The sequence below is a fragment of the Alligator sinensis genome, unplaced genomic scaffold (genome assembly GCF_000455745.1).
Source record: "Alligator sinensis unplaced genomic scaffold, ASM45574v1 scaffold108_1, whole genome shotgun sequence".
Lineage (NCBI taxonomy): Eukaryota > Metazoa > Chordata > Crocodylia > Alligatoridae > Alligator > Alligator sinensis.
The window spans coordinates 1148977-1161090 of record NW_005842110.1 but is presented as its reverse complement, the minus strand read 5'-3'; the positions used below and the strand labels follow the sequence as shown (position 1 = coordinate 1161090).

General features: G+C 44.6%; 1 protein-coding gene across 1 annotated transcript in view; it reads right to left on the bottom strand.

Moving 5' to 3' along the window:
- The window catches only part of RTF1 (RTF1 homolog, Paf1/RNA polymerase II complex component), a 48305-nt gene that overhangs the window by 10593 nt on the left and 25598 nt on the right, over positions 1-12114 (bottom strand). Inside the window, exons 6-10 of the mRNA XM_025205314.1 lie at positions 7629-7743; positions 4684-4795; positions 3905-4040; positions 3083-3260; positions 250-332 (exon numbers count right to left, since the gene is read on the bottom strand). Coding sequence (XP_025061099.1) covers positions 250-332; positions 3083-3260; positions 3905-4040; positions 4684-4795; positions 7629-7743 — 624 coding nt within the window. The remainder of the gene's footprint in view (positions 1-249; positions 333-3082; positions 3261-3904; positions 4041-4683; positions 4796-7628; positions 7744-12114) is intronic.

Genomic DNA, 12114 nt, shown 5'->3' with positions numbered 1-12114 from the left:
CAGGAATACATATATTTGCTCCAGCAATCCCCAATTGAATTTTCAGAGATCAAGGATGCATGAGGCAGGAGCCTTCACCACAAGCTGCATGCCATCTCATTATTAAAGGGGAAGAATGTACTAACAATTATGGTGTGATAACAGAACCACTCTGAATTTTAGTTCCCAGCCTATATCAGACAAGAAATATTTACATGCCATAAGAGGACAAATACATTACCCAATATCAAAACTATTCTGACATCTTACCGTAACTGCAATCCCTTGTTTGTTCGGGTGCCTCCAAGCTGGTAAACTTTTGCAGTTTCTACAACACCAGTTATTTCAGCGACCTGCACAATTGGAGAAAGATTTGGAAGAGAGAAGACCTTGAGCATTAACTTCATATAATTTTTTGGCCACACAGTATGTGCTTTACATCTTCCCTACTTGAGGCCAAGCTTATTCCAATTATTGTTCTGACTAGATGTCACAGACCAATTTAATGTTAACCTACATTGAAGGTTTCTTCCTGTTCTGAGGTACTGGAATTGTTGTTTCCTATAGGTTCATGTTCATTCTTTTACTACAAGCATCTCATTCCTGAAAAGACCTACTTGGGAAATTGTACCATCTCCAAAATATGTATGCACTTTTTACATTTCAATTTTGCTCCCATTATTAGGTGTAGCCTCTTTAATTTTCTAATATATTTTCAATTACCCATGCTGGTTGGAATTAAAGTAGCTTGTAGAGGGAGATAAAAACAACACAGTGTTGCACATCATATTAAACTCAACCACTCTATCACACCTGGGTTTTGACTGGAACTTTAGAGAATGCTCTTCTATTCCATCATACAGTCACTGCAGCAAACAAGCAGTGGAATGGCAATTTACTCTCCACAGGTGTTCTGGACATCATACACAAGAGAACAAAGATCTAAATCATCTCAATCTTCTCCGAGTACAGAAAACTAGAACTTGATGGCACTGCCCAGTGTTCATTAGGGCTGTGAGAAGCTTCGGTAGCCGATTCAATTTGGAGGAGATTCGGCCCAATTTGGGGACGAAATCTCCTAATCCAAATCGAACTGGGAGACCAAATAAAAGCTCCAAATCAATTCGGATGCTTCTAATCGATTTGGAAAAGCTTCGGAAAAAGATTCAGCCGATTCAGAGATTCGGCCATAGACTAAACAGCCAGCTGGTTAAGTCTGTTGGGGTTGTGGGGAGGGATTGGGGCTGGGACAAGCTGCCCAGCTGGGGCGGGTTGGAGGGGGACGGGCACAGCAGGGCTGGGAGTGGGGGCTCTTGTCCTGCTGCTGCTGGGAGTGGGGGCTCTGTCCTGCTGCTGCTTGCCCAGCTGGGAGGGGGTGGAGGGGAAGGCAGGCACAGCCCACTCCAGGCAGAAGGGGAAAGCAGCAGCAGGGCACAGCCCCCACTCCCAGTGCTACCATGCCTGCATCCTGCGCAGCAACAGGGCAGAGCCCCCGCTCCCAGGGCTGATACGGGTACAGCAGTGCAGGGAGCGGGAGCTATGCTGCAGAACCCCCACAGCTCCCTCCGCTATGGCAGAGGCAGGAACAGCTGTGGGAGCTATGGGAGAAAGCCCCATGCCTGCCCTGCCCAGCCCCAGGCACCCCCCTTTTTTTTTTTTTTGGACTCATGGCAGAGCTCCCCTGTGCAGCATGGGGCAGTGGGGACTGCCCCTCCCGCCTGGCACCTGTGCAGCAGCTGACCCATGGTGCAGATGCAGCGCAGCTCAGCAGGGTGCCGTGTGCTGCCTGGGAACTGGGGTGGCTCCAGCAGTCAGCCGGAGCCCAGCACCACTCAGCCCCAGCTCACATCCATGGGGCAGCTACCACGCTGGTGCCAGGTGGGGGGGCAATCCCTGCTGCCTCCCTCTGCACAGCAGGCTCTGCCACAAACCCTCAATTCCCACTGCCAGAGACAGTGGAGCGTGGGCTTTTTTTTTTTTTTCCTTTTTTTTTTTTGGTGTTGCCAGGATGCTGGGGCAAAGTGGGGCAGCCATTGAGGGTGGGGGCTCTGCCACATGGCTGCAGAACCCCCACAGCCAATGCCGGTGAGTGTGGCTTTTTAATTCCCGGACTGCTGGGGCCGGGCAGGGGGGCCATCAGAGCCAGGGCTCTGCCAGGAAGCCCCAGAGCTCCCACAGCCAGTCCCGTGAGCGCAGGGTTGGTTTTGTTCGTTTTCTTAAGTGCTGGAACTAGGCTGAGGCTAGGTGGGAGATGGGGCCAGGCAGGGAAGCCATCAGGGCTTCTCTCATGGTTCCCCCTGCCCGGGGAGGGGGAGAGGCAGAAACAGCCGGAGGAGCCACCTGCCTGTGTCTGGCCTGCCTTTCCCCAGCCAATCCGAATCACTGCATCAGCACTGAATCTTCCAAAGCTGATTCGGTCAAATAGATCCAGGACAGTGACCCGAATCGAATGACTGTCCTTCGGCCAAATCCGAAACCAAATAGTTGCATAGGCCTAGTGTTCATCAGGGAAAGCAGTTTGTGGTAAATCCTAAAGGCATCCACAGATTTACTATCAATTTTGAAGCAGAGAAATAAAAATCAGTGCTTCCTCAGCTACCCTTTCCTGAGGAGCACAGACGTAATGGAACTGTTTGTTAAAGAAGCTTAACATTTCTCTATTTCTCAAATGAATCAGGAAAACTTTTGGGTGTGACCTCAAGTTACAAGAAAGAGGAGCAAGATGTTTCTTACTGGGTCATACCAAGAACTCAAAACAATTTTTAACGCTGAAAAGACAAGATAAGACAATGCAACAGTTGGAAGAATAGGCTGTGCTATCAAGGTTGTTTTAGTATGGACTCAGCCACCCCTAATTTGACTGTTAATTAATTGGCAACCTGGTCTCAGGTTTTTGTGGGGTTTTTTTTAAATGTACCTTCTCCCTTACTCTGGCAGCAGCAAGACTCTGACCTACACTGAAAGGTTCTTTACTTAAATGAACAAAATACATATGGGCTCCTTCTCTAGAGGCAAACCAAACCATAGCTGTGAATGCTAGGATCTCAGCAATCACAAATCTCTAGAGGTTGGGAGCAGCCCAAACCCCAGAAGACAAACTCACCCGATAGACAGGTTTGCTGTTGTGGTTTCCAATGCCAATTCGCACAAAGCAGCCAGTAACGGTCTTGGCAAAGAAAGGCATGTGACACCAGCGTTCCAGCTTGTGCCGGGATAACCGTACCCTATTCAGTTCTTCAGGTAAGGATACGGGCTGGGATTTTGGAGGAATCTCTTCTTTCCTGGTTTTCAAAAGGAAAGACAGGAGAAAGAAGGGAAATAAAACCATTAGCACTACACACACACAAAGGGGTTTCAGCTGAGGTTAGTATTTGGTTTACATCAATTAAAATATCTATAAAAAGTGACTTAGTTCATCTTCTTAAAAGGCTGCGGTTTAGGCAGAATTAGTGTTTGTGGAAGATGCTTGCTGGAAAAAACAATGGAGAACAAAGATCAGAACAGATACAATAGGAGAGGTAGTTTCTGATGCTTCTTACCCACAGGTTATGTTCAAAGCAAAAGGATATCTTTCTCCATATTACTTTAATCCTTGGGCAGAGGTCACCAAACCACAAAAAAAAAAAAAAAAAAAGGTACTAATGACCTGGAAGGGATACAAACCAATGATCTAGGATTCTTATCCTGTCATTACTAGACTCCTAAACAAACCAATTCACATTCAACATTTTTACAATGCCAACATGGAACTTTTCCATATTAATAGGAGTTTGGGGCAGACAGGGGGGCATTCATCTAAGGCTGTTGTTCATCTAAAAGCCTTCATATATGCCAAGAGGCAGAGTCACATATCAGACAGGAATTTTTGGTTTGTATTTTAAGCACATTTGGGGAAGTGGCTTTTCTGTAAGCTTTTAACACTTACTCTTCCTCTTCATCAGATGAGGATGATCTGGATGAATGATCACTTTTCTCGCTAGACTTATCATCCTCTTCTTCCTCTTCATCATCCGAGTACACTTCACTGGTTTTTAATGGCTGTTTTTTTGCAAGCAACTCGGCTACAAGAGGAGAATTGAATTTCAGATTTACCTAGTTCATTTTTTGCATAATTTTAAAAGACAGTATAACCAGAAACCACGGGCCCACAAGCCGGAAACCATATAAGGCTACAGTTAGATCGACTCTGCCATTCTGTTGATCACTGTAAGTATAAAACACTTATCTTAAAACATTGTTCCCCATTCAGTCAGAAAGACATAAGAAGGTGACAATATACATAAGAATTGAGAGCTTATCACTGCCTTCCTAATTCTGCAAGAATGATAGCGCTCCTCAAAAAGGCTTAACACCTTGACCATTCTAGCTTTCACCCCTGTCGCAATTCAGACACTCCAAGCAGGTAGGAACCAATCACTTTTCAGCTGACTATAACATGAGCTGGGATTTCAGTCTACTCCCCAGCAAATACACAGTGCTATCACAAACTAATATTCCCATATGGTACCCTTGAAGAAACTCCCCACCCAAAAGACTAAGAAAAGTGAAAAAAAATGGAGGCTGTTTGCTATGATTCGCCACACTCAGAGTTGGAACACATTAACGTACTGGAAAAGAGATATGCATGGGAGAGAAGCAGCAAGAGTTATATGAACTTGCATTAGGTTTTTAAAACAGAAGCCCCAGCAACAAGTCTCCACTCACCTGTTCTGTTCTTCCTTTTCTCTCTCTCTGCTTTCAGTTCTTCCATGGCCTGAGATTTCTTGTCCAGTTTCTCATCCCGCTTTGATCGTCGCTCTTTATTGTGTGACATCACCTAAAACATGCACACAGAGAATGTTTCAATACCCAGCTGTAATTCACGGAAATAAGCTAAAGATATGGCTAGCCACTTTTATTAGCAACCATTTATATTTTTTATTCAAATACTTTCAATAAAAAAAAAAAAACAAAAAAACAAAAAACACTTTTTATGTGAAAACTGTTTTTGGAAAGTGTCAGATGGCCACTTCCACAGAGGAAAAATCATGACTGACTGACCAGACTAAGATAGTCTTACCTAGGTATAAAACCTTTCTATCACACCAGATACTAAGTGTTTTGTTTATGCTGGGGTGTCAAAGATGCAGGTGACAGGCCAGATCTGGCTCATGAAGTCCTAGGATCTGGCCCATGGGTCTTGGACCAACCTCATGTGCCACATGTGGCATAGCATATGTTAGCACCCAACTTCACAAAATGCATGTGGAGATGGTTTGGCATGTGCTGCAAGCAGCGCCTGTGCTGAATGAGTGCTATGCGGTGGTTCCAGGACCAGGTTGGGCCCACAGACCCTACCTGCGTGCCATAGCCAGCACATGGGACCAGTCTGGCACAGATGCTGCCTGTAATATGTGCCCTGAACCAGGGCTGTTGTGTGCTGCATGCGGATGAACTCACTGTATGCACTGCATGTGGCACAGGGGGCTAATCTGAGATGTATACTGCATGAGGCACCCTGCCAGACTGGCTTTGAGTGGTGGTTCTGGGGTATTTAAGAATTACTATATTTCGCACTATAATTTCTAAACAAAAGCTCCTTGGCAAAACTGAACATACATCAATTTTTATCTGCCTCTCAAGAGCCACTTACAAGGAAGGGCTTTCCTATCACAGTCTAATCTAAGAAACTACTATGTATACTGCCCGGTCCCTCCATTCAGCCAGGGTAGGACCAGGCCACACCCCCCTCTTTCCAGCGATATAAAGCTCCTATTTTTAACTTTGGTTCATAAGTAGACCTTAAATCTGTCACTGCTGCAAGACTGCATACTGTCCAACCTAGGGGGGTGTAAGCTTTTTGGCTGGTGGGCCAGATGGGTACCACCCATTCCTTCTGCAAGCCAGATCTAGTGGGGCCCCAGATAGAACACAGCTAGTCCAGCTGCATGGTGGAAGGGAGTGTGGGCCGGCCCCAACCTGGCTCCCCTGGAGGGATGGGGAGAGGGGTGTGACCTGGCTCTGCATGGGGGGGGGGCCACAGCCCCAATTTAGCCAGGTGAAGGGAAGGGGGCATGGGTTGGCCCCAAACCAGCCATGCAGGGGGAAAGGGTGTAGCCTAGATCCTTGGAAGGAAGAGGGTATAGCTTAGCCCCAACCTGACCGTGCAGAAGGAAGGGGGAATGGCCTTTCCCTAAGGGGAGAAGGGGGCGCAACCCAGCTCAGTGAAGGGAAAGGGGCATGGCTTGGCTCTGATCTGGCCATGCAGAGAGTGGGTCTTAGCCCAGTTCCACCCCACCAAGTGGGGCTTGAGATTTTGGCAGCAGGGACAGGAGGCAGTATTGCCCCACCCCCCTTAACCACCAAATTTCCCAACCCAGGGAAAGCCCCCAGGCCAGGTTCCAAGACTCTGCCTGCTGCACTTGGCCCGTGGGCTGGAGGTTGAGCACCCCAGTCCATACTTCAGAGAGCTGTTACTTTTTTATACAGGCAAAATATGAGGGCAGGGGGATGGGGGTAGAGGAGAAATCAAGCCTTAAAAAAAAAAAAGGAGAAGAACTGGCAGCTGTCTGAACCAGGTCAGAATTCCAGAATGTTAGCACTAGCCCCAAGGGGGGAAACGTACTTGGCCGGAGTCACATGAACGGCCAAAAGTGCAGAAAAATACAATCAAATGGCTCTGCCATCTAGCACCTGGATGCCAGCGTATATGTACTATATCGTACAGGGTGTTACTCAGGTAAGAGATGAGGCTATATAGGCAAAAAAAGTTCTATTCTTAACAATAATAAAAAGTCAATTTTCTTTTTTTTGTAGGAAAGAAACAAAAGAAAAACCTGAGAGAGGATTTTAGAATACTTCTCTCTGCAACCCAGAGGCAAGAAATGCCAACAATCGATGCAGGGATAATATTAATAATTTCCTGTACGCACAAATTATTGTACAGAACCCTGCACCCTGCTTTTGGCCCACATAGCACGTATGCATGCAATTTTAAGACTTGAAGGTGACGTTCTCATTAAATGTGAGCATCGCAGAGGCTGTTATTTTTTGAGAGCCTCAGAAAGCCACTGTGTTGCAGACCAGCTTACATCTCTACCAACTTCAAAGATTCTATCTACTCTATACCATTGAGGCACTAGGAACACATTAAAGAGCAAAAGTATTTTTCTACTCTTTTCAAAAATGGCTTAAGTGTTTGTGGTCAAATTCTCTTTAAAAAGTTCACTCCTGGCCTAAGAACAAGTGTGTAAAATTTCAGACAAACTTCTACATAAAGAAGTGCAAAAAAGAGTAATTCAGAAACAGAACAATTAAGCAATAATTAAAAAAACCTTATTAGAGTATCACAACAGATGCAGCCTGATTTGGTCTTCTCCCCTTTATATTTCATTGTGAATAGTTGCTTATACACGTGCACACACACACATTATTCATATATGGCAACTATTCACAATATACACCCACCCCTTTAAAATATTACCTGTTTGGTAGTGCATTTTTTTTTTAAAGTGATCTGAAAAAGGCTAAAAAGAACTAAGTTCCCCTTCCTCCCAACCTAAAGGCCATGTTGTTAGGGCATTTTTCGGAAGGATAGCAGGGATAGGAAGCGGCATTTATCTCTAGGATAAAAGGGCCACTAAATAGTGAGACTCTGTTGTGTACACTACCTGAGATTCCTGGATCTGTGTGAGCTTTTTTTTCTCCTGCTCTTCCTCTTGCTTTTTCTTTTTCTCTTTCTTCTCTTTCTTTTTTGCTGTTTTAAGTTTCTTCTTTATTTCAAATCTGGCATAAAGAGAGAAAATGAAGAAAGGAGGTAAATATGACTGAAAATTTTGTGACGCATACAAAAGAGGCAAGGTCACAACACCCAATTTTAAGACCATTAAAACTGATAAAGAGTGGAACTTTTATGACAGAAGTTGATCTTTTGATCTTGGAATCACTGAAATAGCAAATAAAGTTAAAGACTTCTGATAGGCGATCAAAACCTTACAGCTGAACTGCAGGAAATGTAGCAGAAGAGTACAGAAATCTAGTAAGAATCAGCAACTGAAAAACAGTTTGAGCTCTCTCTCAAATATACAAGATCCCACTTTTGCCTTTCCAAGAGTTTGCAACATTAAATGTTTGAATTTTCAAACTTATTTATTATATTACAAAATAGTGCCTGCATGCAATTAAGTTCTTGAGATAACTTAAGGCCCAAAGCACACAAACGTTTCTGCAGCACTATATACAAGCTTTGGTGTTCAACTCTCCAGTTTAAAGTATGCTTACAAAAGAACCAGAAAAAAGCATACATAAGTAAGTAATAATGATCTACATTTGCATTTCAAACTTGATTTCAGTGCTAAAACTCATGGTAAACACTGTAAAACAGCCAGAAAACAGGAAGCTATCCCACAACATTAATTAGTTTTCCAAAAAACTATTGTAAAGTTTCTGTTTAAATATATGGTAAGTTCAGAGTAGAAGCATGCAGACAAAAAGGAGACGTGTTCTGGAGCAGAGCAGCTGAGTCTGCAGTGGTGGGAAAAAAAAAAAAAGAGAGAGGAAAAAAGAAACCAAAGTTTGGTATATGTATGACCTCAACATTCTCTCACACAGCATCAACGCTGCAGAGAGGTTTCCCATCAATTTTAATGAATATCAATCTGAGGATACATTTTTTCCTAAAGAGAAACATCTAGATCTTCTTGTTCAGGTAAAGTCCTCTCCACTCTAGTTACATGCCAAAATGTTTGCAGGATTGGGTCCTTATCAAATCAGTACACTCACTGGAATAACTGTCGGAGAGGCTATGACATATGCTTAGTAATGCATTCTGAAGGAAACTAGCCAAGTAAATCCATCTTAAATTTCTTGAAAAGATGGGAGACAAGAACTTAATCCCAATCACACTGCTCAGTCTGAAATTCCCTGTCACCCACTGAGTCTTGAAAGGCCTCCTTCTTCAACAAGGATATCACTTGCTACCTATTAGCCACAGCTTCCAAGACACTATTAAGATTTCTGTTACTAGCTCGAGGTAGCATCTCCCAGCATCCCGCTTACAATGCATTGCATCTTGTCATAAGATGAAAGGTCAAGAAACTAAAAGAAGCAGCTGGTCACTGAACAGCTTAGGCTGGAAGGGGGTGGGGGGAGCAAAAGGAGAGGAAGAGATTACATAAGACTGGTTCCTCTGAATGACAGTCCACATGCACAATCCTGAGTGGGTACGTATGAGCCTTGTGCGCTTCAGCTTGGAGAATTTTGGCTAGCACCACTGTAGTATGCATATGAACTGCCTCTCAGTACAAAACTGAAGAGATAATGGATCATGTGTATTTCCCACACCAAGATCTTCTCAACTACCTCAACTCCAACTATGGTCGCCAACCCTCCTGGACTGGCCAGGAGTCTACTGGAATCAGCATCAATCTCCCGGTGACTATTGAAAGCAAGCTGTGAGATTTTAATAGGATATTTTAAGAAAAAGTCTCCCAGAATACCTTCAAGAAAAAAAATTCTCCCAAAATAGGGTTGCCAACTCTGACTGAAGCTATCTCCAACTGGAACTTTAAGTTGCCTACTCAACTGCGATCCTTCTCTATCCATTCAACAACTTTTGGGGTTTAGGCCTTCTGGCTAAATTTCTTTTGGTAGATAACTAGCTATAGTGTTCCTTTTATTGCCTGTTGGAAGATTTTGTTCATTCTTAAGAAAAAAACATTTTATATGTTTTGCACCTGTGATGGGACTATCTCTGCCTAGATCAATCTTTTGTATCAGAGACATACTCCATACAGCATTCTCTCAGCTCCCAGATGTGTAAAGACAGGGAAGCTGGACTATAGTTCTCTCTCCTGAGCTCTGGAGAGAAATGGCTCTGACCTCAGGTCCAGGAGCCCAAGACCCCTTTTGACTCTCTGCCAGGGAGACAAAGTGCCAGTGCAAGTTTTCTGCCTTAAAGGTTTTTATCAGCAACCATGTTGGGCAAGAATGAGAACTGGCAAGGGAGAAGCAAAGAGTTCAAGGGGTAAATCTCCAACTAAAGGATCCTCCATAAGGAAATCTGCACATCTCCTGCAAGACTTTGTGGTTCCCAGGCAAGTTCAGGTACACAAAACCCTCAAATTAAAGAGCTGGTGCCCACAGTATGGCAGAAACTATGCAGTCACACCAAGCGTCCACCTCCATCATCCTTCAACTTATCTGCAGCAAATCTGCTTGTTAAGGCATGCCCTCACTGGCACTCGGGTCTCTACATGATACGGCAGTGTGCCTCAATGAGGTCTCCTCCTCCCCTATAGCCTCCTTCCAGTCGACCACTTTAAGTGACAACAGGTAATAACTTAGTAAGCAGCACAGTAGCACCAGTCTGTATTACAGAAGCTAGAAAACATTGCTACTCTCCATTCTAATCTCTGACAGCAACAGAATCTTAACACTGTAGCAACCCCCACCCATTTCTCTCTTTTTATTTATTTATTTTAAAATGTATTCCCTCCCCTTCCCCTATCATTTCTGACTTTCTCTCTCCCTCCCTTTTCCCTATAGATAAAGTAAGCTAAAATGTAGGATAAGCTTTAAATATTTTTATTTTGGTAGCAAGTTCTTGGTTTTGGATATCCACTGTTGTACATTGTATATTAGGTTTGTATTGATTTTTACTGTTGTATATTGTATTATCATCATTTTCATATTGATTTTTATTGTTTCATATGGATATTGTATGGTTTAGGCCTGTGTTTGTAAGTAAACCAACGTCATGTCAAGTCTCCATCTTCTGTCCTCTGCCTGGGCATCCCATGTTGCAACTGTATGAGTCACGTACCCCTCCCATGTAACCTGGTTCCCCGATGAATGAGTGCGATTGGAAATAATTGAAATACAGTGGTAGCAGGCCGCTACTAAATGGCCTGCAATGACTGGGCCATCGCCTCGCATTGATTCACCCAGGAACCACGGACCTCCCCCAGGAACAGAGACAAGACCAGCATTTGAAAGACAAAGGACCCTGCAAAACCAGCAACTCTCACCATTGCAGACACCCAAAACTGCACATCCCTGCATGGAGCACACATGCTCAGTACACCAGGGGCTGACCCTTGCCTGGGCATGCCTCCTGTCACTAGGGTCACACAAGGTCTGCCCCTATAAAAAGGGGCAGTGAAGACAGACCCAGTGGGAACGCCATTTCCATCTGGACCAGACCAGGAGGGGTGCAAGGGAACCAATTTGGCATTGTGTCACCATCTCCCCTGTTCAATAAAACCACTGTCATTTGCAAACCCGAGCTGGGTCATGTTTTACTGAATCCCAGTCCCTTCCTTATCTTAAATTCCAGCCTCATTCTCTCTCTCTCTCAATTCCAGCTCCCACCCCTCTCCACTAGTTTCCCAATCTCCTCTCAATTCCTACTGCCTTTTCCCTGTGACTTTCTGCTGCCTTTCTCTGCTTTCCCGCTGCCTCTCAGTCTCTTTTGCTTCTTTTCCTGTAATTTTCTGCTGCCCCCCTGCTTCCCATACTCCTGCTGCCTCTCTCTCCTTTCCTGCTGCCCCTGCTGCCTTTCAGTCTCTCCTGCTGCTTTTTCTGTGATTTTCTGCTGTCCGTCTCTGTTTTCAGGCTTCTGCCCCCCCGCAGCTTCCCAGACTTTTCTAGCTGCCCCAGAGCCATCCTCTGGCTCCCCCACACCCAGAGCCCCTCTTTAACACCCACACTTTCCCTTAGTCCCACTTTTCCCTCTCCAGCACCTACCTTTTCAGCTCCCTGGTAGCTCTGGCTCCAGTCCCAGACTGTGCTGGCATGCTTCCCTGTTCTGCAGGCTTTGGGCCTGGTCTTTTAATTAATTAAGATCAATTAACTTAAAGTTACCCCTGAGCCTCAGTTCTTCAGCCCAGGCCCCTGTAGTCTATTGGTTCTAATCCCGGTCCTGGTAACTTTAACTCCTTACGCTTCTACTTTCTTACCTTAACCTTTCCCCAGGTATCTCAAGCACATGCATACATGCACATCACAACACCCAACTTAGAAACTCACCCGTGTGTATGTGTAGGTGGGGGGGTATGTGTGTAAATTAGCGAATACACATATATATGCACATATATAGATATCATTGTGTGTGTGTGTGGTATATGAATTAGTAATCCACGTATGTGTATTGGATGT